The 27,535-nt window shown below is 55.2% G+C and overlaps 4 protein-coding genes across 12 annotated transcripts; 2 read left to right on the forward strand and 2 right to left on the reverse strand.

The window, feature by feature from the left end:
* Positions 1-721: 721 nt before the first annotated feature.
* Positions 722-20,853, forward strand: LOC133417618 (SRC kinase signaling inhibitor 1-like). 8 transcript variants are annotated; one of them, XM_061705474.1, is made up of 20 exons: positions 722-732; positions 942-1,030; positions 4,063-4,310; positions 7,044-7,070; positions 10,383-10,560; positions 10,867-10,996; positions 11,291-11,468; positions 11,903-12,666; positions 12,736-12,825; positions 12,937-12,977; positions 13,472-13,495; positions 13,789-13,946; positions 14,083-14,258; positions 14,422-14,555; positions 14,677-14,824; positions 14,984-15,176; positions 15,922-16,183; positions 16,365-16,486; positions 16,534-16,695; positions 17,580-20,853. In XM_061705474.1, exons 2-20 carry the CDS (start codon positions 1,009-1,011, stop codon positions 17,715-17,717), a joined length of 3,195 nt encoding a protein of 1,064 aa, XP_061561458.1. In that variant the 5' UTR covers positions 722-732; positions 942-1,008; the 3' UTR covers positions 17,718-20,853. The 8 variants fall into 8 exon arrangements, with proteins under 8 accessions (XP_061561458.1, XP_061561457.1, XP_061561459.1 ...); XM_061705473.1 differs by having other exon boundaries at positions 723-1,030; XM_061705475.1 differs by having other exon boundaries at positions 723-1,030; positions 16,555-16,695.
* Positions 19,880-25,003, reverse strand: LOC133417620 (C-C chemokine receptor type 7-like). The gene is made up of 2 exons (XM_061705483.1): positions 24,942-25,003; positions 19,880-21,446 (listed from the first exon to the last, which is right to left on the reverse strand). Exon 2 carries the CDS (start codon positions 21,380-21,382, stop codon positions 20,342-20,344), a length of 1,041 nt encoding a protein of 346 aa, XP_061561467.1. The 5' UTR covers positions 21,383-21,446; positions 24,942-25,003; the 3' UTR covers positions 19,880-20,341.
* LOC133417621 (receptor activity-modifying protein 1-like) lies at positions 21,227-25,341 on the forward strand. 2 transcript variants are annotated; one of them, XM_061705484.1, is made up of 6 exons: positions 21,239-22,701; positions 22,768-22,821; positions 22,895-22,948; positions 23,953-24,030; positions 24,234-24,390; positions 25,038-25,341. In XM_061705484.1, exons 1-6 carry the CDS (start codon positions 22,491-22,493, stop codon positions 25,285-25,287), a joined length of 804 nt encoding a protein of 267 aa, XP_061561468.1. In that variant the 5' UTR covers positions 21,239-22,490; the 3' UTR covers positions 25,288-25,341. The 2 variants fall into 2 exon arrangements, with proteins under 2 accessions (XP_061561469.1, XP_061561468.1); XM_061705485.1 differs by lacking the exons at positions 22,768-22,821; positions 22,895-22,948 and having other exon boundaries at positions 21,227-22,701.
* On the reverse strand, positions 25,027-27,243 carry LOC133417619 (C-X-C chemokine receptor type 1-like). Its single transcript, XM_061705482.1, has one exon. It carries the CDS (start codon positions 26,990-26,992, stop codon positions 25,907-25,909), a length of 1,086 nt encoding a protein of 361 aa, XP_061561466.1. The 5' UTR covers positions 26,993-27,243; the 3' UTR covers positions 25,027-25,906.
* Between the last annotated feature and the right edge of the window lie 292 nt (positions 27,244-27,535).

Here is a 27,535-nt window from a genome sequence, read left to right on the forward strand (position 1 = left end):
TCACTCTTCTGAAACATTAAAGTCGCGCGTCGATGGATTTAGGAGTATCTTTAGATCATTTTGGTTTTTTTTTGAAGACATGCTAAATTTGGCGATAAGGCTAGCCAGCTAAAGCTAACCTCAGCGCGTTGCCTAAATGGAGCAAACGAACAAGTTCGAAGTTTTTGAGGAGGAAAACAAAAAAATCGGGTGAGTTGAGCTATCGATGACATTTTGACCACCTTTGACTCGTTTTTAGTAAGCTAACTAGCTTTAGAAATATGTCCGTAAGCTATTGTATCATAAACGCGTAGATAACGGACACTTTAGATGTAGATAGTAGTACGTGTATAAATGATAATTAATCGAGATGCTACAGCTAGGTAGCTCGGTCGACAGTCAAGCTCGATATAGTTGAGTGTGTGTGAGATTAGATCCAGTCCCTTGTGTAGGTGTACAGTAGTGTATCGGTTCGGCCACGTTGAGTGAACATTTCGTGTTGAACGTGTACAACAAGTGAACAAGTGCGCCGTCAAGGCGAACGAAGTGTCTTTTGATCGACTGGATGCAGTCGACGAGTTTGACGACGTGCCGATGACCTCGCTTCCGCTCACCTTAGCCAGCCATTTATTTTTTCAGGTTTGACGACGATGTCGCTGCGCTACTTCCTCTTCCTGTCATGTGATCTATGATGCCATCGGCAGTCGCCGACTGCGCCACGGTGACGTCACGGACGTTTTTGCTTCAGCGGAGGTGAGAGCGCCGACGCGAGCGCGCGCGCGCGCACCACGTTGGTTTTACTGAAATTCATCATTTATGAGCGCCCTCGCTTGAAGCTCTGAAAGCTCTCAAAAGTCCCTCACGCGCACTTTGCATGTGCGGATGGCGGCGTGTCGGCCCTTTAAGAGGCGGGGGCACCCATTAAAAAAAAGAGGACGACTTTATCCATCGTCCGCTCGCAGACGCGCTGCCTCGACGACGACGACGACGACGACGACGATGGCGTGAGGAAGAGGAGGCGCACTCGGAATGGGCAACTCGTCCTTCCCAGGCATGTAGCCAGCGCAGCTATTCTGAACTTTGGCGGCGGTTCGCGAGCGCTCCTTGCCCGCGCGCGTCGGAGCTCGCCGTCACGTGACGTCACCGAGCGAGCTGTGCCGATATTTATTTCATGCACATTACAAAGCTGATGACATTCAAACAAACCGAACATAATCGACCGATTTGGGTCTGTTGCAAAGCTAAACGAATTCTCAAATATTCTGTCTCTGAGTGCTCTTTATTGTTGTCGGGGTTAAGGCACCGAAAAAGAAGTCCTTGTATTCATTTTTGTTCATTAAGCCGCCGATGAATTGGTTACGGCAATTTTATTCTGACAACTGAACGGGCATCGCCCAGAAATCCATATCTATATATAGTTGGATTATTTGTAACATTTTGCCACTATCAGCAATATTGTTACTATCTGGAGTACTGTTAGGACGAATGTTGGCTTTCCATACTTTCGGCCCTATCGCTCGTAGTATCGGTGCTCTACTGGAGCTCCTATTAGTCCTAGTGTAGTACCACTCTTGCTATTAGTACTATTCTCACTCGTAAAATACTACTGTACTGTTAGCATTCTGTCAGGCACTGTCGGTATGGTGGGTACCGTTGGTACTGTTACTTCTCTTTGTAGTGATGTAGTACTGTTGTTGCTATCGGTAGTGTGACTAACCCTGCAATTTGTACTCAAGGTATTAATAGTCCTATTCGTACTACAAAGTACTTGAGTCGGCATGCGGCACTCGCGGGAGGTCACGTTGCCAAAAGTCGGCGAGCGTCGCGCGGCCGAAAATGGCGGCGCTCGCTCGTATTCCGGACGGCGAGGATCTCGCGTCCCGCTGCGGCCGTCTCCGATTGGTTGATGCCGATTCCTCCGCCGCCGCGTCTCGTGCGACGTGCCGGCGAGCGCGTGGAAAGAAGGGCAGCGGCGGGAAGACTGCGACATCGCAAAAGGCGCCAAGCGAGGTGGAAGGGGGAGGGGGCGAAAGTTGCGTTTCACTGGGGACTGGTGTGCGGCGCCCAGATAGACGAGAAGAAGAAGAAGAAGAAGAAGAAGAAGGAGGAGGAGAAGAAGAAGAAGAAGAAGAAGGAGGAGGAGGAGGAGGAGGAAATGTGGCGTGAGGGATAGAAACGCTTCATTCTCTGCCAGAGAGGATTAAAGAGGCGGCGAGGGAGGGAAGGGCGCCGCCGCCGCCGCCGCCGCCGCCGCCGCCAAACGCCTTCATGCTGCCGCCGCAAGGAGAAAGCGCCCCGACCCGCTCCGGACCGCGCGCCAGGTACGCCGCCCCGCTCCTTCGCGACTTTGGCGTTCCGGCGTCAAGTGTGCGCCACATGAAGGCGGGTCGGCGTTGCATTGGGTTAGTGAAGGAGGCGTTGGCAGAACATGAAAGCTTGTCGCTCACGTGATTGCTGTTTGTAATTTCCTCGCGTAGATTGCGCGCGCGCGTGACTCTCAGCTGTCGTCGCCCGCCTCAAATATTCTCTTTCAATTCCAATCTGCCGCCGCCGGGAACGTGAAGCGATTCGGACGCGGCGCGGATGAACGGCACGTGGAATCTTTAGCGACGGCGTGGATTCAATTGTGAGCCGCAGGAACGCCTCTTTGGCAGCTCATCAGAGTCTTTTGATGGACCGTCGCCACGGCTGCGGAGGGGCAGCCTACGCTTGAGTTTTCTTAAAGCGACGGATATCCGAGAACGTCACTGCCTCACGTGGTGGACTTACGGAACCTCTGACATTAGGCCCCCGAGTGGCTCTGCGCAGAATAACTGTGACGGATGCGTACCGTCGTGCAGCGAGGGATCCTTGATGAGGATCGAGAAAACGCCCCCCTCCCCCCGAAGAATGTTGATCATTTCCTTTCGATTTCACAAGACGGTGGTAAAGCAGCGTTTGTGTCGACATGAAACTCCTCAGCGCGCCTTAACATAGTTCCTCAACACCAACAATGCAGCAAAGTAATTCATTTTTGGCTTGAGCACCAAGACAGCGAACAGGTGACTTTTTCAGCGAATAACGGATGTTAGGTTAAAAAAAAAAACACGAATCGGCAAATTTGCAACTATCCGACGGGGGAGGAAATACTGCAGGCGCGCTTGTCAAACTTTCACAAAGGAACATTTTCGACATTTCCATTTCTCTCCGTCGTCGTGACGAGCCGACGTTCCGCGCCTAATCTCGATCGTCTGCTCGGAAGCGACGCTGACATCGAATCCGAAACGATTCCACGCCGCTTTCACAAAATAGGACCATCGTCTCCAAAACATTGGCTTTCTAATTTTGATAGTCAAAATGAAAAAGACGATCTTCAACTCGTTCCAAAGCTAAAGTAGGGAGCTAATCTGTTTACCAGGAGAAGTTTTATCGGCACGCCGGCCCGCAGATGTTTTCCCAAAGAATACCACGTCGACGGTATTCGCGGGAGGAGGCTATTTCGAGAGCCGCCGACGCCGACGTTTGTCAGCCGAAGACGTGAAGGCGCTCAGTGTGGCGTTCGCGCTCCGGCGGCGAGTTCAAGGACACTTGAACATTTGCCTCCTCCTCCCGTCGGGAAACGCGCGGCTCGGATTACCATCGAGCCGTAAAAGCAAACGGACGGCGACTGAGCGCGTGTGTGCGTGTGTGTGGACGCTCGGCCTCAAGGGGAGTCGCAATATGCGTCACGCTGAGCAGCGGACGCTCGACGAGCAACGAGATCGAACATCAATCGGGTCACGTGACGACACCTTGACCTGCGTGCGTGGACGCACGCGCAAAAAGTTAAGCTAAACTTCGTGGCTTACTCTGATTGGCTAATTGCTTTGGTGAGCACGGGAAGAGTGCGTGTGCGTGCGTGTGTGTGTTTCACTGTCTCTGTTTGTGTATTTGTGTCTGTGCATGTGTGTGTGTTTAAAAGTGTGTTCGTGTGCATCTTTGTCTCATTGGTGTCCACGTGTGTTAGTTTGTGTGTGTGTGTCTGTGTATGTACGTATGTGTGCGTAAGCGCTGCTTTACACTTCCTCCGTGCGTTTTTGACCTCTGACCTCCTCCCTCTCACAGGTCAAGAAAAGAGAAGGAATCCGATGATCTCCGCCAGCGATGCCGAGTTCCCCCGGGACTACCGCCCGCTGGGCGGCGGCGGGGCGTCGACGTCGCCGTCGCCGTCGCCGGACCGGCGGCGCAAGTCGGCGGCGGCCGGCAGCCCGGAGGCCCCGAACGGCGCCCGCCGGGCCGACGTGGTCTTCGCCGACGAGATGCGCGGCAGTACCGGGGGCTCGTCGCTTGGGGGCGCCGCTCGAGGACGACAGGTACGGTCGTCGTGACGACACTGACGGCATCCACGAGATCCACCTTAAGTTCCGTTCGCTCGTGTGCACTTGTCCTCGCTAGTAAGACAATTCGCCTACTAGTGCGACTGTAAGATGTTATTTGAAGGATGCGCGATCAATGTTCAAACGGCTTTCCGTACGCTACTAGTATGCGATGCCACAATACAAGTGCGCAACAACGCGCAAGTTGACATTTCTGCACTTGGCATACAAGTCGGAGAAGCCTGCAGGGGTCGCCGTCGTGGTGTTCTAACTCGCCGCCGATGAGACATTGTGATTTCCTAGGAATGTTGTCGAAGTGATCAAATGCTTTATAAAGTATGGCATATTGATATTTATCAATTTCCGAATTATTGTGAGAAATCTGTAACAATTTCTCCGTTGAAATCTAACATGTAAACAAAGAAAGCAATACACTGACAAAAATGAGCTTGATGTGTTATTTTCTATTCTTCTACATTTGAATAAATTCCAAAAATATTTTTCTTTGTTCGTCTGTTTCTTTTTTTTTTCAACTTCATATTTTAATAAAATGTTGAACTACTCTCAGCTTTCAGTACAGGTGCTTTAAAACTGCAGTTTAAAAAACAATCGCACGATATGAAAAAAGATATTGTGATCATTTTTTGGGGCCCCGACACGACGGCGCGTCGGCATTCCGCGATTGCCGTTCGGTGAAGACGGGTTGGCGTTACGTGAAGGAGCGTGACGGCATATTAGCGTCACGGGAGGGCGTGGTGATGTGACGTGATTGACGTTCAATAATTGCCGTTATCCGATTGGCATCGTGTGATCGGCGGGCGTGCGCGTGAACGGAGACGTGAGCGGCGGAGAGAATGCGTCGGCAGGGACGCGTGAGGGGGCGGGGCTTTTGTCAGAGGCGAGAGACGGTGACGGACGGCCGAGAGAGAGAGAGAGAGAGAGGAAGGCGGGGGGCGAGCGGGATGCGGATCGCCGCCGCCGCGCCGACGAGGAGGAACTCCGGCACGTCCTCGGTCGTGGGAATCGCACAGCGGGCGGCCGGAACGAAACAAAATGGAGCGAGCGGAGGACGAAGAGGGAGGAAGACGAGGGATGCCGCAGGCGCGCTTGCCCGGTAACCACGGTAACCGTCTCCGCTCATCAGGAGAACAGACGCTCCTCTGCGGCGCCGCCGTCGCGTTGACGGCTCGAGTGCCGCGTGCGTGTTGCCGCGTGCGTGTTGCCGCGGTGACATCATCTTCGCGCGCGGGCGGGGAGGAGGAGGAGGAAGGGTGTGTTCAAAGACGGCTGCTGGTGTGTTTGCGGAACCCCAGTGGGAATGATGTCACTTCCTGCCAGCGTGTTAAGCGGGGTACACGCGTGACGACAACGTGACCCGTCGGAGCGTGCCTCCCGCTTTCCATCAAAATCGACGACAACAAAAACCGATCAATTGACCGTCCGACGAATTGACGGCTATTTTGATCACGAATTCATCATTTAAGAGGCCTCGTGTCACTTCCAATTGGCCAAATCCTCCGACTTCTCCATTTTCTTTTCTTTCTTCCATGATTGGATTCTCTTTTTTCAAAATCAAACGTTTGCAAGCGCCTGCTTTTACAGGGCCAGGCCTGTCTTGTTTTTGAACAAAGAGGGATGTTATTTGATCTGCACAGTTGTGCCTTGAGATACGAGCGACCCGACGTACGAGTTTCTCCGGATACGAGTCGTCGTCGGGCCAATTTTTCGCTTCGACGCGTGAGCGCAAACTTGAAATATGAGTGCTGTGTGGAGGCAATTTGGCAAATCGTGGAATTGTTCCCAAAAAAAGAGGCTTGACCGATTTGTTGCCACTCCCGGCTGAAGTTTAGTGTCGTACTAAATACACGACGAAGAAAGTGACAAGCTAACGATTTAAAACAAGCACGTAAGTGATATTGAAACACAAACGGTGCGGCAAAGCATTTAGACGTCCAATATAACGGTACTCGGTCATATTTTCTGAATCGTCTTCGAGGAGCTGAGACGATTTACGGTAGATCCGTCGGTCTGTCTCGTAGCGCCCCCAGGTGGCCAAGGGGGGCAGCGGCGCCATGGCCGTTCAACGGATATAAAACTGTTGCATTCCTTTTTATTCTGTTGCATGTCGGTGTCTATTCTGCATGTTGTTATCAAGTGCAACATTACAGAGGGCTATTTTTCTCATGACGAAATGTTTTTTGGGGGCGGTCGGAACGGATTAACGGCGCTTGCGTTCGGTTCAGTGGGGAGCGCGATTTGAGGTACAAGTGTGGCGACAGAACAAGTTCAACTCTCATCTCAAGTCGGCGCTTTATTTTCCACGGCAAACGTACGCCAACAACCGGTCGGGTTGGGTGTTGAAATGTTCCGGTAGCCGATCAAGAATCACGGCACCTAATGATGATTGTGTTCCAGTTGTTTCACTAGTGTGTACTTGCTGTTCTACGAGCGTGCAGGAAAGTCATCCAGCAGTGGAAGGCCTCCGTGAAAAAAAAACACGACCAGTAAGACGGTTGTTGTACCGGTGCGCTCGAGTCGCTTTACTGGTCTAGTACGCTGTATTGTCTTGCTGGTGGGGACAAAGAAGTACGTTGCGAAATCAACGCGCTCGTTGGATTTGGCCTCAATGCTCAAATGGCGTGACGCATGCACTGCAGCTTCTCCCACTACAACTCCAATGAAAACTGGTTGACTTTGTGCTCCTTCTTCTCCTTCTTCTCTTCTTCCCAGCAACAAGCTAACTACTGGAGCTTCAAGGTCAGCACTTTCTTTCTTTATCCATTTCTTTTTCTCTCTTTCGTCCTTTGTTCGTCTCCATCTTCCGGGAGTACATTTCATCGTGGCCTTCGGCATATTCGAAGACGCTACACGCCGGCGCGCCTACGCGGCGGCCCCCGTTAGGAGGGTCGACCTTCACGTGCGGACGTCGAAACGAACTTGCTCGTCTCTCCGCCGATTTTCACGAGCTTTGCTTTTTTTGCCGACGCCAAAGCGTGTGCTACCGATGCACGTCACCGAAAAAGCGAACATTTTGGAAACGTTTGACTTTTGGAATCCACTCCCGGTTCCCTTGTCGCGGCGTCTTTGCATTGCAGCAACGGCACGACCGACAGGCCGGGGGTCAGGCGGTCCTCCGTCGCTCGTCCGCAACCGCCTCAAAATGCCGCAGCTCGCCTTTTAAGCGGCACGAGAACGTTTGAGCGTTTTAGCTTCGCTCCGCCGGCTGCCTGTCGGCGCTACGATTCGTCGCAGCGTTGTTCGGTTTGCTTTGAAAGCCGCGAACGGCCTCGCCCCGTCGCGCCCCGACGTTCTCTTTTGCCAAAGCGGAATGCTTTGCCACTCCGCATCGGACAAGCCTCCTCTTTGTCTCATTTGAAAGCCTTGCTTCGAACACATCTTCTTTATTTCTGGCTTTTAACACCGGTTAGCGGGTCTGATGTGATGTATAGGTGTTGTGTGGGCAGCGCATTACCTACTTCATTTGATGTACTTTTGATCTCTTTTTATTGTATTGTTTTTATCCTTCTTTTGTATCTTTTGCTGTGTTTTTATTTATTATGCATTGTACAGCGCTTTGGGAACCTTATGTTTGTTTGAAATTGTGCTATCTAAATAAAGTGGATTGGATTGGATTGAAATAACAAACTAATAGCAAAACGTGATGAAAAGTCAATACATCGTAAAAAATGTGTATAAAGTGTTCAAAAGTTCAACTATACATTTGGAGTCTCCCCTTTTCAAAGTCTCAGCGAAACTAATGGATTGCACCACAAGGTGGCGCTCGGAGGGCGCACTTGCCAAAGTAGCTGGTGTTTGAGAATGACACATGACCAGAGAGAGCCAATCACGAGCGTCGGCTTGAGAAGGAGGAAGTCATACGGCGACAAAACAAACTTTTGTGGCCCTTTTTCAAACGTAACCAACTGTAATTTAATGACACCTTCCCCCCCCCGTAATCGAACCGTTTACAATTGTGTAACTGCACTCATGAAATCATGTAACGTTGTTACATGTTAATTGGTACTGCCCAACACTGTTCGTCATGCTATTTTCTGATCGTATGACTTATAATGACTTAAATCGTAATTACCGAGCCAATTATTGAACACAATAAAAACAAGTGTTATAGTCTGTTTTACGCTGGCCGACCGGATAGCGCATCTGCCTCGCACTTCTGAGGTTGCGGGTTCAAATCCGCCGCCGCCTGTGTGAAGTTTGCACGTTTCTCTTCTCTAAATTTCCCGTAGGTGTGAATGTGAGTTCCGATGGTCGCTCCTTGAGATGCGCCCTGCGACCGGCCGGCAACCCGTTCAGGGAGTAGCCCGCCTCTCGCCCAAAAGTAGCCGGGATAAGCGCCAGCAGGCCCGCGACCCGTCAGGAGGATAAGCGCGACGCAAAATGGATGCAGAGTTTGTTTTACTCATAGTTTGATACATTGTTTTTCTTCTTGCTTTGAATTACACTGCATGTCCTCCAGCAGAGCTCAGTGCCGCCCGGCTTGTTGTGGCAAAATGCGGTACTGCACTGAAGGCTGACACGGGAGCGGATGTTGACTCCTCCCCCTCAGGCTCCGACAGACATTGATCCCGTTCCCTCCCAATCCAAAGACACAATTTGACACAATCCCGATCCCTCGCTCCCCCCGCGACGTTTTAATCGGCTCCCGCTCCCGCCCGATCGCGCGATTAATCGTGCGAGTCGCTCCCATCCCGCGGGGAAAAATCCCAAAATGCACGAGAATTGTGTGTGAACGTAACCATGGCAACAAGACCGAGCGGGGACCCGTGCGCTGCGCGTGGCTTTCGCGAGTGCGGCCGGCAAAAACTTCAGCGGCGGAAGGACTGGAACTGGACTCGTCGGTCCCAGCGAGCCGGCTCGAGGATTGGAGGATTTTCCAGGATTCGTCGACTCTTCGTGCCGCTCGCCAGCTGATGTGACGGGGCAGCTGGGAAATTCGCCGCGCGGCGTGACTGTTGGCGCGTGTGCGTTTGTGTACGTGCCTCCTGTGTTCGGAACCATTCACCGGTTCCCTCCTCGCTAATCGCTATTTATCGTCACTTTAAGGCCGAAACCTCCGATGTCCAAACTTGGTCGATTCCCTCCGTTTTCACAAATGGATGCTATTGATCAGTTCCCACATGGGGCCGTTATTTTGCAAAATTATTGGCGAAATGGCTCGTTCTGTTTGACGATGCATCGTTGAAGGCTCAACAATTGGTTTTTGGTTTTCCTGAAAAGCGATGGCTTCGGGGATTCTGACCGACGCCGGCGATATATTATACAGCTTATAGTCGAGTTATTTTTTTTTTTTTTTTTAATGAAGCGGACTTAAGGAAATGAGCGGAGTGACTGAAAAGTCCAGTTGACGCTAGCAACCGGAGGCCAAGCTTCTCCTTGTACTGGAGGGGAAAGATTGGTTTGTTTCGGATTCCTGCGGAAACTGAACTAACGTGAAGCCACGGCAGACGGAGGCGTCCTCTTGACCTGCCGGAGATGGATACAAATCAAATATCTGCGGCCCCTCTTCGCATCTCCGCTCACGCTCGCAAGAATCGCCGCGGGCGTCCCGAAATTGTTTGCGGTCCGTCTTGGTACGCTTCAAAAAAGACGACAGACTGTCGAGTTTCCGCTCGTTTGGCCTTTCTCGGCCCGGAACAAAATCCCGATGCAGTGGACACCCGCTGTTTTCTTTTTAACCCCAACCCAAACCAAACGGGGCTATAACGCCAAGAAACAAAGTTTGAAAAAATTGGAAAAATGTGAAAATAAATTGGGGGGGAAGAAATCTGCGGTCGGCGACGACGCGGGGGTCCGCTCTGTCGTGACGAGTCGCGAGTATCCGATTCATCGTTTGGACCATCGAAAAATTGCTGTTTGGTGAATCGGCAGACGAAATGACGAATGATTGTCCGGAATCGTTCACTCCCTCCTAACCTCGCGTCGGCGCTATCTCGGTCCGCGATCCGAAAATCTCGCTGGAGCGGTTTTGGGAAGGAGCGAATGATTTTCGTCGTCACGGCGCCCGAGTAACGCCACGTGATTTCGATGTTGTCGTTGTGGCGGCGGCAGAGTCGGACGCCGCGCCCCAGCCCGACGCGGAACGGCCGAGTTTCCTTCTCGTCTCGCGAGCGTCCGGGCGTCACGGCGGACCGCGACGTCCCCGGCGGCTTCAGCCGCGCCGACCGACTGCGCCGGAGTCTCCCGCTCGCCCGATCCTCCGCCAACCCGGCCAAGCTGCACACGCCAGGTCGCCGCCGCCGCAAAGTCCGCCAAAGGGAACGCCGGTGCTGACTCATTGAGAAGCCCCTTCCTTCCTTCCTTCCTTCCTTCCTTCCTTCCATCCTTCTTTGCTTTTCCCTTTCCGTCCCTCCTCCCTTCCGTCCCTGGTTCTGGTTCTTTCTCTCCCCCCTCCCTTCCGTCCTTCATTCTATTCCTCCTCCTCCCTCGCTTCAGTCCGCTCTCTTCGTTCTCGTTCTCGCCTCCTCCCCCCCTCCCCCCCCCCACCCTTCCTTTCTTCTCTCCTTCCTTGCCCCCCTTCCCGGCGTGTGCGCAGGCGTGCTCTTCCTGCAGCTGGGCGAGGAGACTCGCCGCGTGCACCTGACTCACGAGCTGGGCAGCCTGGACACCTTGCGGGCGCTCATCGTGCACATGTTCCCGCAGAGGCTCACCATGGCGACCCTCAGGTAGCGCCCGTCCTCGCCCGGCACGCCGCGATCGCGACTCGACCGTATTGTCGTTCGCTCGACGTATCCCGCCTCGTCGTTATGGAGCGTTGGTTTCGCCGTGAAGCGTTCGGGCCGGAAGGTCCGCCGTAGAAAGGTTCCTCTGTCGTGATTTGGGAGAAATGAACGAGTGAATGATTCCGAACTCGGTTAGCGCGTTGGGAATCGTTGGCGGGTTTTCGACTCCCGAATCACGAGAACGGCATTTGCGGCGGACGCTTGAGGAACTTCCCGTGTCTGCGGGCGCGGTTCCAGGTCTCCCAGCACGGCGCTGCTGATCAAAGACGAGAGCCGCAACGTCTTCTACGAGCTGGAGGACCCGCGCGACGTTGGCGACCGCTGCGTGGTCAAAATCTACTGCAAGGAGCCCGCCGTCTGCGGGACGTACCCGGGACACCGCGACTCGCGCCTGCTGGCCAACGGCGACCTCAGGGTGAGCGCCGAGAAGGAGAAACGGAAAGAAAAAGAAGACTCCGGAAGGTCTGATTGTGGTTGACGTGCAGACGCCGGCTTCACGGTCAGGCTAGGGAACTTCCTTCCCTCCTTTCCTTCTTCACTTCTTTTTTCCTTCACTTCATCCTACCTTGCTTCTTTCTTCTCTTACTTTCCTTCTTTTTTGCGTGCCTCCTTACCTCCTTGTTGCCTTCCCTCCCTTTCATCCCTCCTTTCCTCACGTCTCCATTCCTTCCTCTTCTCCTTCCTTCAGTCCCTCCTTCATTCCTTCTGTCCTTCACTAGTACCGTCTTTCCTTCCTTTCTTCCTCTTACCATCCTTCTCTCCTCCATTCCTCCTCCCAGTTGGTCATGTGACTTCCAGGTTGCTAGGATACGGTCTAACAGGCGCGTCGTTTGTTTTGTGGCCTCCCAGCGCGAGATGGTGTACGCCCCCCAGGACTCACCCCCCGGCCAGCGCCTGGGCGCGCCGGCCACGCCCCCGCCGCATTCGTCCTCGCCGCCTCAAGGCTCGCCGTCGAGAACGCGCTTCCTCTTCGGCGGGGGCGGCGTCCGTCCCTCCTCGTACGCCGGCGCGGCGACGCGGCGGCGCGCCGCGTCGCCGGCCTTCGCCGCCTCCTCCGGCGCCATCTTGGAACGTCGCGACGTGAAGCCGGACGAGGAGGCGGGCGGCGCCCGCGGCGTGATGCTGCTGCGGGCCGACGAGCGTGGGGGGGGCGGCGTCTACGCCGACCCCTACTCTCTGAGCCTGGACGCCCGCGTGGGGCTCGCCGGGGCGCCGCGCTCGCCGCTCCCCGGGCGCGCCGACCCGTACGGCTCGTTGTACCGGCGTGGACCGGGCGGGGCGGCGGTGTGTTCCCTGATGGAGGGCGGCGGCCTCTACCGAGCGGGCGGCGCCCTTTACGACGACACCTACGCGGCGTCCGTGTTGGCCGTGGGTCTGCGCGTGCCGCCGCTTTCCTCGCCACAGAATATTCCCGACACGCGCGACGCCTACGCCGGCACGCTGCCGTCCCGCGGCTCACCCGCCAGAGGGGAGCGACGCCGCGACTCGCTCGTGTCGTCCGCAGGCGGCGACAGCCCGAGAAGTCGCGGGCTGACCTCGGAGCAGCTGTGCCTGATGGCGGCGGTGGCAGGAGGGGACGGCGACGGGGTCAGAGGAGAGGAGACAGAAACCAGGTGAGGCGAAGAGGTTTGATGGTGGTGATGATGAGGAGGAGGAGGATGATGATGTGCGCCGGTGTGAAGGGAGCGCATGGAGGTGATGGAGAAGCAGATCGCCAGCCTGACCGGCCTCCTGCAGCGAGTTCTCAGCAGAGCGCCTGAAGACCACAGCCCGTAAGTCACACCTTGCTTCCTTCCTTCCTTCCTTGCTACTTTCTTTCTTTCTCTCTCTCTCTCTCTCTCTGCTTCCATCCCTTCACCCGTCCCGTTTGTGTCTCCCGGCAGGGACAAAACGGAGTCAGCCAGCGATGGCTCGGGGACCGACCGTAAGTAACGGAACGGAGCTGCTGGCGCTTTGCCGCTCAATGTTGTTAGCTCGTAGTTGCTGACTGCTGTCAAAAGTCGTCAGTGTATTCCACATTTGTGGACGCAAGGAAACCGAAAGAACAAGGATCCCGGCACATTGCGTACGATTACAACAGTGGAACTGGGAATAACCTTTCTCAGGTACAAATATTTTTGGGCCTTTTTTTCCCCCAAATGTTATATATTGATAACACATTGATAACATCGGCGTTGACAAAAATGTAAACCTGAAATCGACCTTCCCAACATGGCCGTCATGTAGGCACGTCGCTTGGCCGGGATGCTACATTGCGCCGGCGTATCTCTTCTTATCTGTGGCTGTCAGTATGCAAGCGCTTACTGCTAGCTTGTAAATGCTAACTTATGTTGCACCGGAACCCAAGCCCCCCTCCCCGACCCCCCCCCGTCCACCAGGCTGCTAGCATGTAACTGCTGCTCATGCTTCTTGTTCTAGCTGGACGTCCTAAAAAAAAAAAAGGTACATTTCAATTGGCAGTTCATTTGGCAGTCTGCACTGGCGTGTGTGTGTGTGTGCGTGTGTGCATGCACGCTTGTGTGTGTGCCCGTGCGCACGCATGCTTGCTTGCTTGTGTCTATGCAGGTGTCTGTGCATGTGTGTGTGTTAGAGTGTATATTTGTGTGTGTGTGCGTGCGTGCACAACACGATGCAATGTGCATGAATTCAAACTGTTAGCTCGCAATTATTCGAATTTTTTTGTCATTCATTTTTGTCGCTCCCAAACATCGCATTTGAACGTTGTTGTGTTCCAGCCGTGTCGCCGTCGGGCCCCCTGGCGCTGATGCCGCCGCCCTCTGACGCCGGCCGGCCGCCGAACGTGTCCCGCGCGCAGATGCAGCGCCACCTGCTGGGCCTGCAGCAGAGCACCAAGGTGCTGCGTACGCAACTGTCGCAGCTGCGCAACATGCAGGTGTGCGTGCGCGTGGCTTTCCGCTGGGGGCGGCACCCTTCGCTCGACAGGCGTCGCACGGGCGCCGTTCGGTCTACGACCGCCTCCGTGTGTGAGAGCGAGCGCGCGCGTGTGTTTGTGTGTGCGCGTCTTGCAGCTGTCCAATCAGGATTGCGTGGTGGCGCTGCTGAGGCGGACGGAGGCGGAGCTGAGCGTGCTGATGCTGGACGCTGCGCGCACTCATGAGGATCCTCTGCAGAGACAGCGCCTCCTGGTGGAGGAGGAGCGCCGCAAGTATCTCACCCAGGAGGAGACGCTCGCGCACAAGCTGCAGTCAGTACTACATCCTCACTTCCGTTCCCCTTTTCCGCTTCCTTACTTTCCTTCTTCCATTTTTCCAGTCTTCTGTCCTCCTTCCTTACTCCTTGCTCCTTCTTGCCTTATTTTCCTGCTTCCTTCCTTCTCTCCTGACGTTGACCTTTGACCTCCCCGCCAGAGACCTGGAGCGCTGGGTAGAGAATCTGCAGGAGTCGTCGAACGTGCAGCCGAGATCGCCGGTGAGCCAGGGGGACCTGCGGCAGAAGACGCAAGAACTCAAAACGCTGGCGGACACGCTGGACTGCCTCAAGAGTGAGTACTCGAGGGCAGAGAACACGGAGTTCAAGCACCTGCCTGAAGCGTCTGCTCAAGTCCTCTTCTCCTCCTCCTCTTGCTCCACGTCGTCTTCTTGCCGGCCCTGGTCCCGCGCCAGGCCAGTTCCCGGGCCTGCAGAGCAAGATGCGCGTGGTGTTGCGCGTGGAGGTGGAGGCGGTCAAGTTCCTGAAGGAGGAGCCTCACCGTCTGGACGCGCTGCTGCGACGCTGCAACAGCATCCGAGACTCGCTCAGCTCGCTTCGCAGGTAAGAAGACGTCCCAAAAAAACCCCGCGACTCCTCTCCTCGAGCTGCCGCCACTTCCTTCCCTCTTCGCTGTATCGCTTCTTCCCCCCTCGCTTCCTTCCTTCCCTCCCGGACTTCCTGTCCTTCCCTTGACCCGTGGTCCCCGCCCCCCTTGTGCAGACGGGCCAGCGAGAAGGAGCAGGAAGACGCGCCCGGCCAATCGCAGACGAGTTTTCCCCTCAGCCTGACGGGCAACCGGACGCCAGGCCGTGCCGGCGAGCAAGACGAGACGCCTTCCGTGAGCTTCAGAAGTCGCGTCGGGTCTGAGAAAAGCCTCAACGCGCAGGCGCACGTGTCCGCGGACGTCACACTGGTGAGTCGCGTGACCAAATAACGGATCTTTGTGGGTCTCTCTCTCTCTCTCGGGAACGAAACAGAAAACAAGGCAAATTACAACTTGTGGATTTCAGATCACCAAACAGCTGCGGCACATGCTACATGCTAACGTTTTGCATCGATCGTCTCGGTTTTAGGATACATTTCAACACAAATGGTAGAGCAACACATGAGGACAGGTAATGTAACGATACTCACAGGCATATATATTCTTTATCCTCTACGAAGACCAACGAATATGACATCATCTTACTGAGTCACTTAGACTAGTTGTGAAACGAGTGGTCTTCGTTTGAATGACTGTAGTATACTGCCCCCAGTGGTTAAGGTTGGCACACCAGAAGGAGCAACACAATGAATTGGATCGAACCATCAACTCATGAGGCTCAAACAACTTTTTTTAAATGCCATTATGATATTGCTGTACAATATTTGCTCTTTTCCTTATTCAAAAACATTTCCAATCATTTTGACGGCGAAGACGAGGCTGCGCACGGAACAAATTCAGCTTGAATCTCAAAGCACCACCGTTTGTTTGTTGAAGTGAGTTGAGGCGCTACATATAGACCAAAGTAGTGCTTTGTCGCCATCACTATCAGGGATTTTCGCTATTTGAGGCGGGGTTAGGTGCCCGCTTGGAACGACATGAAAGTTGTGCTGCTGCTAATGATGATGATGATGATGATGATGATGATGACGACGACGACGACGGCGTGCGTCAGGCGGCGGAGCGCGACTGGGAGGAGAAGCGCGCCAGCTTGACGCAGTTCAGCGCGCAGGACATCAACCGCCTGCTGGAGGCGACGCAGGCCGAGCTCCTGAAGGCGCTCCCGGACCTGGACTTCGCCGCCAAGACCGCCGCCAAACCCGCCGTGCCCCCCAAGCCCCTCGTGGGCGTCGCAGGCGGGCCGACGGCGGGCAAAGTGCAGCTGGCGGCGCAGAAGCTCAACAGCGTGGAGGGGGCGGCATCCCAGCGAGGATCAGGTAGCTCCGATACATTGCATTTGCGACGCTGGACCGGGTCATATGATTGACGATCCGCAATAGAACACGATGCGGCCCGACGTGATGTGTCACCCTCGCCGTGTTGGGAAGATGACTTCACAAATGACACTGTTGAAAATCAAAACAAGATGTGTGTTGTTTCGTTTCCATTTGTCTCCAGCGGACGTGGGCGTGGCCAGGTGCCGCGCGGAGAAGGCGTCCAAGTCTCCGCCGCCGCCGCCGCCGCCTCGCCGGACCTTCCCGTCGGCGCTCGCCGCCGCCGTCAACAACAAGAGCACCGAAGTGAGCAACCGACGACCTCGCGCCCGAGTCGGTTTTCGCTGACGCAGTTGTCCGCGCCGCGTCGACAGATGGAGGACGTCCAACCGCCCGAAGCTCCGGTCAAGCTGAGGCGGCGGACGCCGTACGACGCGCCCCGCCCCGCCTCCACGCCGCCTACGGCGGCGTCGTCGGGCCTTCGGGACGACGACGACGGCGGCATCGAGAAGGAGGTATCGTTCGTAAAATGTTCGGGGTCGCGCGAATTCAGATCTTTTCAGTCAGGCACGAAAATGAAAATGAGAAGGACTTCAAAATAAACACGACGACACGGTCGCGCTCAAGCCAGAAACGTGATTGGTCAGTCATCCGTCGCGCTCTAAACGTCCTTCTGGAGTCGACTAGTACAGTGGTCCCCGACCGCCGTGAGGCATTTGTTGCCGGGCCGCAGAGAAAGAATGACCAATTTCTATCCTTTATTCCTGTTGTGTTGCAATTCACGTGTCAATGTGTTTTATTTAGAAAATTGAGCGCAAGAGCCGCGCGTCTCAATTGACACGTCGAGCCCGCGCAGAACGCTTCCGTTTGCGGTTTCTTTTTGAACAGGAAGTGATCTACCACCAATAAGTGTTTTTGGGGTTGGTTCACCCCATAAAGATAAAACTCTTTTTTTAAATGAAACAAATTTGGGAAAGAAAAGAAACAAAAATCTGCTTCCATTTCTCCAACTCATTTATTTATTTGGAGTGGCGAGGTCGCCCTGCGCCGGTTGCTAACCCTCCGCTTAGCACGACCCGCTGCCGGCACTTTTCTGCGACGCCAAACGTTTCTTCAAATGAAAACAATTTGTCGCCAGCGCAGAACGGACAACGAATCTTTGGCTGACACAGCAGTCAACGCGCCGTTGTTGTTTACGCCGCCGGCCGCTCGCTTTGTCCTCGCGCCGAAAACGGGACTCGCGCTTACGTGACGTCGATTACCGGTCAGGAAAGAGTAACGCGTGAGATCATTTGTTAGCAAAAGAAACGGCGACGACTGGCCCCATCCCAGATGGCGGCAACGTTGAGGTACATTTCGGGGTTTAACGTGACGCCCGCGTTTGTGTTGCCCCCCGCAGACGGTCGGCGGTTCGCCGGCGTCCGTCAGAGGTCCGACGGTGGCGGCGCGCCTCAAACATCTGGAACAAGGAGGACGCAAATCCAAAGAGGAAGTCAAAGCGTTCCCGGGGAGCCAGCAGCAGGTCTTCCACTTCTAGAACGCGCAGTGGCGCGCGACGGCAGGCGGGGGGCAGGGGGGCCGTCTGCCTTTGCCGCAGCTTTTTCTTCGTTTTTTTCTGGATGCAAGATGGCTTCTTTTCCTCGTGTGTCTTTGTTTGGAATTAGCTTCATGCTAACGTGCAATAATCCCTCCTCGCCTTTCTTCTTCTTCTACATCTTTTTCTTCTTGACAAGACTCAGCCAACTAGCACCCATGCTAGCAGCGCTAAGGTTCAAAATAAAGAAACAATAAATAAGCACGCGCTCACGGGAGGCGCTAAGCCCCGCTCGTCTCATCCGCGTCCGCACGCCGCCGAGCGAGGACCGAGCGCTTAAGCACGAAGGACGCCTTTCGGTTCGTCCCGCTTTCGGGACGCCGGATCAGCTGGGACGACGTCTGCGGTATTTCACATCATTTGCGTGACAATTCGTCTGTAGTCACGGGCTCATTGTCATGTCATTCCATTAATAACGGAAATGTATTTTTTTTTCAATGCACCTTGTTTGAAGGGCTCCCATGCTCAAAGTCCTACTTATTGACGATTTAAGCATTTCGGCCCGAATCGAGAAATACACTTCATGTCGGGCCAACGCAAATGTCATCTCAACAACAAGATTGTCGTCCGCGAAAATTTCGCGTAATGCGAAAGACAGAAACAACTTTGTAAAAATGGAGCGAGTTGCGCAATGAACATGCGTTGCCCTTCAAATTCGCCGATTACAAGTGCAGAAATCATCCCGAGGAGTCGTGAAAACAACTTTACTGTCGTAATAGCAGTAGAGACGCAGACAAATGCGCACGTGTGTGAGAAACAACAACATGTGTGCTCATGCAAAATTGCGGCAACATCGTGAGGCCGGCGGCGTTTCAACGCAACAGAAAGCTTCGGTGACTTTTGTCAAAAGAAGCAAAAAAAAGGAACTCTTTTGCACACTGAGATGCATTTGTGTTGTTCGTCTTATCCCCAAAATGTCATTTACATCTTCCCAAATCATCAAAGTTCATTTGGGACAGCGAACCGCAAAGACATTTTTGCCATTCAAAGTTTGAAAACAAAGAAACATGACCCGTCGATGGAGGCGGCTGCGTCCTCAGCGCTCTTGCTCAATTGAGCCCGCGTCGTCAGGCTCAACGCCGCTGACCTTTAACCTCCTCCTCTTCATCCGTCTGCCGTCGTCGCTTGTCCGACTGGCGGCGGTCACGTGACGTCGCCGCGGCGATTTAGAATGAAAGCGTTCGATGTTGTTGTGCTCTGAAGGTGTACAAAAAAGGCAAACGCCATCTATGTTTTCTACTTGTTTTCTATTTTTCTACGCCCGTAACACATGGATTGTGTAAATTATTATTTTTATGATTTAGAGATGTTTCATTTTTTCGGACGGCCGGCGAGCTCCGTCGCCTCGCCGAGGCCGCCGCCCGTTTTCAGCCGCATCCGTACGTCGATCGTCTTATAGCTTCCGTGGAGTTGATGTTCTCAATCGTCAGAATTAGAATTATTATCAGAAGAATAAGATAAAAGTGGCATGAAAACTGTGGACGTGTGCACGCTGACTACTTGTAATAATGATCATAATCGTCCTATTAATTATGCCATCGCTCTGTGGTCAAAACACGAGTGTATCGTGCTATCTGATGTGCAGCTCGAGAGAATTTTATAAATCGTTCCAAGCGGGAATAAAAGAAAAAGTGGAGCGCGGAGTGTGATGCTCGCTGTGTGGGTCCCCCGTGACGCGTCATCGCGAAGCGTTCTGGTCACGGCGCCGCCCGAACTTGTACTTTTCTACATCCTTCTTCTGATGTTTTGTGACAATACAAAAGCGTGAAGTACTCGGCACAATCAAACGCCCGCGTAACGTCGTCTTCCCAAAGTCTTTTTCAAAAGTCTTCGAGTCATCGGTGACGGAATAAATAATAAAGCAAAGAACGGGCGGACGAGCCCGTGTGTTCGGCAGATAACCATCTGCACGCGAACTTACCTTCGTGGCCGGCGAGCTTCCTTTGGCAACGACGCATGACAGCGATCGCTTTTTCACAAAACAAGCCTACTCGAATGTATCTCACCGCACTGTGTTCGCTTGAAATTGTTCGGAAAAAGCATCTCGACTCGCAATATCGGCGACGGTTATGCCGCACGGCTTCCCCGGAATGAGAAAAGAGGCGGAGTTTCACCACACTTTAATTCAGACAATGGAATTGTTCAAGACATTGTTGACGCTTGGAATTTGCTCCCATTGTGCGGACGTAACAAAGCAGCGGGTACAGACCGACAGCGTCAATTTGTGAAATAATACGAAACGATATTTGGACAAAGGGGGGTTTTCCGCCCGACAGCGACAAAATGGAAGGTGGGAATGTTTGAACGAGTTTGACACCAGATGTGAATTGAACGACGTCACCTTGGCAACGGCATCTGGACCGAATGCAACGTCGGAAGAGAGATGAGGATGAGGAATTGCCCAAATTGGAATGCGTACAATTCAGATGGCAATGTACAGAATCGGAGTTGAATACGCGCCACCGGATCGGACTGCGAAGAATTCGATGAGAATGCGCGGGAGCAGACAAACACGGATTCAACCCTGTCGCAATCAACGGAATCGTATCAGGATGCACGTCGTCGGATCACATCGGAGCGGGCGGCGACACGGAGGCGCCGCCGCCGCCGCCGGCCCGTTCGCCCGGCCGCCGTGCGCCCAGCAGCTCGAGCACGTCTCCGCGGAAGCGCTGGCCCACCAGGGCGTACGTGACGGGATTGAGGCAGCAGCGGGCGTACGCCAGAGTGCGCGTGACGTACTCCGGCAGCAGGGCGCACAGCGGGCGCGCCATCTTGACGGACAGAACCACGCTGTGGGGCAGCTGGAAGAGCAGGAAGAGCAGAACCAGCGCCAGCATCAGCTTCAGCGTGCGCCGGCGACGCCAGCGCTCGGCCCCGCCGCTGCCCGCCCGCAAGATGCGAGCGATGCCCGAGTAGCACGCCGCCATCACCAGGAAGGACAAAGCGAAGACGCCGATCACGGTGCCGTCGGCGGCCCTTTTGACGTCGGCGCCGCCCAGCGTGCCGCAGTAGGCGTCGGCCCCGGAGCCCGACACGCCGGAATACAAGATCTCGGGCAGGCCGAAGAGCGTCGCCGCCGGCCAAACCGTCGCCGCCGCCGCCCTCCCGACCGCCGTCGGGCGCCGGCGGCGCCGCGCCGTGCGCCGGCTCCGGACCACGGCCAGGTAGCGCTCCACGCCGATGCACGCCAGCAGCAGCAGGCCGCTGTACGTGCCGACGGCGTAGACGGCGCGCACCGCCTTGCACGCCGGCGCCGAGAAGATCCAACCCACGTTGGTGTCGGCCGCCTGAAGCGGCAGCGTCAGCAGCAGCAGGAGGTCGGCCAGCGCCAGCTGGAACAGGAACGCGTCCGTGGCGGAGCGCCGGCGGCGGTACGCCGCGAACGTCGACATCACCAGAACGTTGCCCGCCACGCCCGACAGGAAGATGGCGGCGAAGACGCACGTCTGGAACACCTTGATGGCGGACTCCCGTCGGCCCGCCTCGCACCACTCGGAGCCGCCGTCGCCGTAGTCGCCCTCCGTCTCCTGCCGATCCTCCAGCGACCAGTTGGCGTAGTCGGCCGAGTCGTACGCGGCGGAAGGATCGTCTCCGAAGCCCGACGACATCCTGCCGACAGCGCACGCGCGCGACACGGGCACGACGCCACTCGACTGCTGCCCTGCACGGCACCTATATGTGCCACGCGAAAACCGATTCGATGTCTCGCTTCAAATTTATAAAGGCTCGCGTTCAAATGCACGATTTGAAGTTAAAAAAAAAAAAAAGAAGAAGAAGACATGACGCAAACCCCAGAATGAATGAAAGAAAAGAAAAGAAAAGAAAAACAAAACGACTTTGGAAAGGTCATTGAGTTTTTCTACGAGCCAAGCAGCACAGTGGAATTCCTTTCATTTCATCGATCGCAATCTGTCGAGTTCCGCAAAATGCAAACGCAAACGCGCGTACGCGTGCAGCGGCGCCGCCTGACCTCGAGGTCGCCGAGTCGGGCCGGGACGTTTGTGTCATCTTCTGTCTCGTCTTCCAGCCGATCGGGACGCGGCTGCGTATCGTGACCCGCCGTTCGCCGACCTCCGACCTCTGGACGTCGCGAAAGTCGAGCCCGCGTTCGACCTCGGAGACGAGCCGCCGCGGTCGCCGCACCCAGCTAGCGTTCTACCGCAAAAGACACACAGTGAAACTGGCTCGTGTGCACTTTGTGTGCGTGTTTTGGTCACGTGACCCAGGGCGTTGACGCGGGTTCACGGAAAGTTTGGCTTCTTTTTTTGTTCTTATTTTAGTCAGCCGTCTTTCAGTAAGACGCCAACACGACGCTTCCTGCCGCCATTAGCGGCACGCTAACATCCTGCACTTGAAAAACGACAAGCGCGGTTTGTACGTGTGTAAACGCGAGTCTGTGTTTGCGTATGCGTGCGTTTCTGAATGTCGAACGTCTCTAAGTGTGTGTGTGTGTGTGTGTGTGTGTGTGTGTGTGAGAGAGAGATCGTGAATCTGGGTGTGTGCTTAATGAGGGAGGAAGTCCCTAAAGAGGTCGTCGGGGTCTCCGAGGGCCAACAGGAAGTCGAGGTGCCGCCTTCGCCCGCATTGACGCCACTTTGTCCTGTTCTCTTTCGCTTTGCCCTTTTTACCTTTGACAACGCCTCACATGAGAATTGATGCCGCGAACATTCGCGTCACCAAAGTCAGTTGAAGGAGGGCTTCGGTCGACACGCAAGCATGCGCACGCGCGCACACGCCCGAACACCTCCGCACACATGCCGACACGGGGGCGCGCACGTAGGCGACGAAGAGGGCGGGGCTTCTCCCGCCGCGGCGCCGCCCCGGAAGCTTCCGCGGGCGGTCCGAGACGATCGGCGTCAAAGCGACCGATTCCCTCTCTGCTGTGTCGAGATGGCGTCGGCGCTGCTCCGCGCGGTTCTCGTCACGGGTAAGTACGAGCGGTCGCCGCGTCGGGATTCGGCACGTCTCGTTCGCTTCTCCGTCGCCTTTGCAGGTTTGCTGAGTGTGCTGACGCGCCAGCAGACCGAGGAAAGCTTCCCGGACCGAGGTAAAATGGCCAAACTTTTTTCGCCGCTCACCGATTGGCCGCTGAGGTCACGATGCCACGTGTGTCCTCGCAGCCGCCGTCCAGAGGATTCCGGAAGCGTCCGCCGAGTGGCGCCGAACCGGCCCACGTGAGTGCCGGCGACTGCAAACGGGAAGCCGTTACGTCCGGGTCGTCGGGTTCACCGGCTAGCGGAAACCACAGTGTCCGAAGAAGATCGGCCTATCAGAGACAGAAGGGGCGCGCGGCGAGGGTTCGGTCGTTTGCCGTGCGCGCTCCGGTCGCCGGCGCTCAACTGCGGCCTGCCTCTCGGTGATCCGTTAGCTTGGGCTTCGGGAGCTTGGTTGGAATTATTTTGGAATAGCCGCCGCAAAGGCGGGCTGAAAACTGCCAACGAGGGCTGTCGAGGTCCATTCCTTTTACAATTGATTGTCCTATAGACCCAAAAATTATTTGAACTCCTAACATGCATTTTAGTCTCACGTATGAGGGCTGGGAGTGAGTACGGTATAAACTGTACAGAATCTGCCTTTTTTTAAACAATTAGCATTCGTGCGCTCGTGATTAGCATTTAAAAAAAAAAAACGGACTCCATTCCGCTCACTCGTACAGTGCGCACGCACACATCTAATAGTGTCTTCAAAATCACTTGCAGACGCTCCTCTGTTGTTTTGGGGCAAATTTATCAGCGGCCCGACGCTGCGTCCGTCTGCAATAAACGTCCGTGTGAAACATTGGTTCCGGTGGCGCGAACACGGTTCCAGGCGGAACTTCTTTCTTACTGGTCTTTTTATTTTTTGAGGCAGAAATTCTGTGTCAACCTATTTTTGAAGTGGATTTAGCCGACTTCCTCGATTTTGGGTTTCGCCCGGCCCGACCGTAAACTAGGTTTTCCGTTTCCAGAGTTCACGTGAGCGATCTTTTTCACATCTGAGAATTCGTGTTTACGTTGTCACCGCAACGTCTTCAAGTTTGAATTTTCACATCCAAATGTTCACGTTTCCGTTTGTTCGGTGGTGATTTTGTGGACTTTTTTTTTTTTTTTTTTTTTTTTTTCCCCCCATGTCTGTGCTGTGCTTTTGGATGCGGGATATTTGTGTCGTGTGTGTTTTTTTGTCGCCGATGCCCCCGCAGCGGGGAACCAAGGCGGGCGTCTGCCGGAAGACGAGCTGAACGAAGCGCGGCGGGAAAACGTCGTCACCGAAGATGACGGTGGGCTCGCCAACAACAAAAGCACGACAACATTGCAACGCACCACTGACAGCACGTTTGTGTTTGTGTTTGTGTGTATTTGGATGTGTGTGTTGCGTGCATTTTTGTCTGTTTTGCGTCTTTATTTGTATGGGTCTCGTGTGTGTTTGCTTATTGTCTGTGTGCTTGCTTGCTTGCTTGCGTGTGTGTGTGCGTGCGTGCAGAGAACTTTCAGGAAGCGGAGGACCGGGAGCTGCGCCACGAGTTTTGTCGCGCGGACGTGTTGGCCGAGTTGAGCGTCGCCGTTTGCGCTTCGGCTTTTGAGCAGAAGATGGCGACGATGGAGGCGGACGCACGCTGCGTCGTCGACAACGTCATCAGGTGAGAAGAATCGGAGAGAGTTGGTGGCGCCAAATGATGATGTCATCAATGTGTGCCGATCATTCACTCGTTCCTCATCGCCAGTCGGCTAGTTCCGAAAAAATCCCGCCGTAGTGATTCGGGAGTCGGGATCGATTCTGAACGCGGCGACGGCGTTCGCGGTCGTTCGTGATTCGCGACTCCCGAATCAAGATGAGCTGTGTTGGAAAGGTGACTTTGCGAACGTAGTTGTTGCTTCCAAATCCAAGTTAGCCTGTAGAAGTTGGAATAGCGGTGCAACTATTTCAATGGCTCGGTGAAAGTCATCGAACCGATGACGTTACATTTTGGCAAAAGTTTTTCAATGAGCTTTGAAGTCTTATTTGGAACAAATTGGAGCAGTCGATCACAAGCGTCGGCCGGCCTGAGGACGACGAGGTGCTCCGCTTTTGTTTTGTTCCATTTTTCAAATGGAACAAATTTGTCATCATGGAAATTTCCAAAAGCGACAGTCAATGATTGACATATTTTCTCCCGGTAACGTCGCGCCTTAAACGACGTAATCTACTTACGTGTGCTCACGGCCGTGCGTTGGTTTGCGCGGCGCCGATGTGGTCGAGCGCCAAGTGACGACGTCGTGGCGCTGCGCCCCCCCCCCCCCCCCGCAGGCCGTACGACCGGCTGAGCGTGTGCCTGGAGAAACTGTCGCGCCGGTCCGGATGCTTCTACCCCAACGCCGCCGTCCAGTCCGCCTTCCTGCGCGTCCACTCCGCCTTCTTCGGCCGCTGCGCCGACCCGGGCCGCGAGCGCCGCCCGGAGGACGCGCCCGGAGGGGCGGTGGCTGTCCTCACGCTGGCGCCCGTCGCCCTCATCCCGCCGCTGGTCTACGCCGTCGCACGGAGGAGCGGACGCCGATAAACGCAAAAAAGACGTGTCGTCAATAAAAAGAAATAAAGAAGGCGTCCGACCGAGCGTGTCGTCTTTTTATTTGGCCGACAAACTTACGGCGGGTGCGAACGAGATGCTCGCTCGCCGTTTGGGAATCGAGACTTTTGAGTGGTTATTTGGTAGTGGGGAATTTTGATTCAGGATATTCGACTCATTTTTGAGTCATTTTTTTTGCTTTGTGATTTTTTTTTCTTTTCATTTTGCCGTTTTTTTGATTCATGATTTTTGAGTTGTGATTTTGGAGTCCAAATGTTTGATTTTTGGGTATTTTTAAAATTGATTTATTTTTTAATCAAAATTGGTGGTCTTTTGATTTTTTGGATCCAGAATTTAGATTTGGTCATTTTTGCTTTCGAGCGGTGTAAAGGTCGCGGTTCTTGAGTCGTGTCATGATTTTCGACTTTGCGATTTTTCCCGTCGTAACCGCCGAGTCGTGATTTTTGAGCGGGCATTTTCGAGTCGTCGTTTTATTGCTTGAATGTTTTATTCAGTTGCGAGTGGGATTACTTTACTAGATAGACATCATCGGTATCTGGATTCGTATGGGGACAAAACCATCCGGCGGGGCCGTGGAGGAGGGCGGAGTCTTTCACGCGACGGCGCCCTGTCCCTCGGACGTCTGCGACGTGGACCTGCTGAACTTGGACCCCGACGCCCGCTCCTGCCGGAGCTTCCTGCAAAGAAGCGCTTCGGTGTTTCTGCGGAACTTCTCTCCCACGAAGGCGTAGAGCAGCGGGTTGATGCCGCTGTGCAGCAGCGCCAGGCCGTTGCTGATGACCAGCGCCGCGCTGAGCGAACGCCGCCCCCCGCAGTCGAAGGGGATCAGGTCGGACCTCGCGAGCGTGTCGGCCATCGTGGCCAGGTGGTACGGCGTCCAGCACAGCACGAAGGCGGCCACCACGGCCGTGATGACCCGCATGGCGCGGTGCTTGTGGAAGCCTCGCGTGCGCAGCAGGCGCGCCACCGTCACGCCGTAGCACGCCAGCATGACGCCCAGCGGGAGCAGGAACCCCACCAGGTGCCGGACGGCCCGCGTGGCCACCCGCCACGCGGGGGCGCTGCCCACGTCGAAGCTCTCGGCGCACGTCGCCGCCTCCCGCTCGCCGTCCGGCCGCGCGGCCTCGTTGAAGAGCGCCGGCAGCGCCAGGGCGACGCCCAGGGCCCACACGCCGCCGCACGCCAGCCGGCCGCACTTCCTGTGGGAGCCGGCGAGCGTCCGGTTGGCGTGCACCACGGCCCGGTAGCGGTCCACGCTGATGCACGCCAGGAACAGGACGCTGGTGTAGAAGTTGGCCTCGAAGATCAGGCTGAGCGCTTTGCAGGCGGCGTCGCCGAAGATCCAGCCGCGGGTCAGCGCCGTCGCCCAGAACGGGACGGTCAGCGCCATCAGGCAGTCGGCCGCCGTCAGGTGGCAAAGGTAAACGTCGGAAGGGGTCAGCGTGCGCCGGCCGCGCGCGATCACGCACGCCACCAGCAGGTTTCCGGGGACGGCCAGCACGAAGACGGCGGCGAGGAGCGCGCTCAGCGCCGCGGCGGTCGCCGGGTCCACCGGCCGCGCCTCGCACGGCAGCGTGTCGGGGTCCGGCGCGAACACCGAACGGTTCTTGGAGGGGTCGTGCGAGTCGTTCAGCAGGTCCGAGTAGTCGTCGTAATCGAAAGGCACCACGAAGGACATGGCTGCGGGCGGCGCGCTGATTCCCGACTCTGTTGAGCGAAGCGCCTATTTCAAAACGGAGCAAATGTGGTGCGGGAAGCGGACGCGACGGGGCGTCCCGGCGACGAGGAACTAAGTCGGAGTTGAGGAGCTTCGCTTCGAGCTCACGAGTTGAGTCGATTGGTGAAGTTCGGCAAAAAGCCAAAAGTCAGCCGCCGCTCGGTCACCTCGAGACGGCTCGACGGGCGGACGCGCTAAACGTCGTCCTCGGCCGCCTGTCCCAATTTCCTGTTACGACGTGGCGGCGCGCTTCCTCCCCGGAGACCCGCCCACTTCCCGTCGCCTTAGAGCGTTTCCACGGCGACTGCGCCGCAGAGCACTCGTTGCCCAATGACGACCGGCGGCTCTGACGTACTGCGGTGCGCTAAAACTCAGCAGAGTCATTTGTTGCAAGGGGAGCGCTTCGCTCGCATTGAACTTTTCATATCATCGATTATGTAAAGTAGTCCGGTGGTGCCCAACCTTCTTTGCGCCGCGGACCGGTTACGAGTCGGCCTTTTTCCT

Source organism: Phycodurus eques, chromosome 19 (genome assembly GCF_024500275.1).
Source record: "Phycodurus eques isolate BA_2022a chromosome 19, UOR_Pequ_1.1, whole genome shotgun sequence".
NCBI lineage: Eukaryota > Metazoa > Chordata > Actinopteri > Syngnathiformes > Syngnathidae > Phycodurus > Phycodurus eques.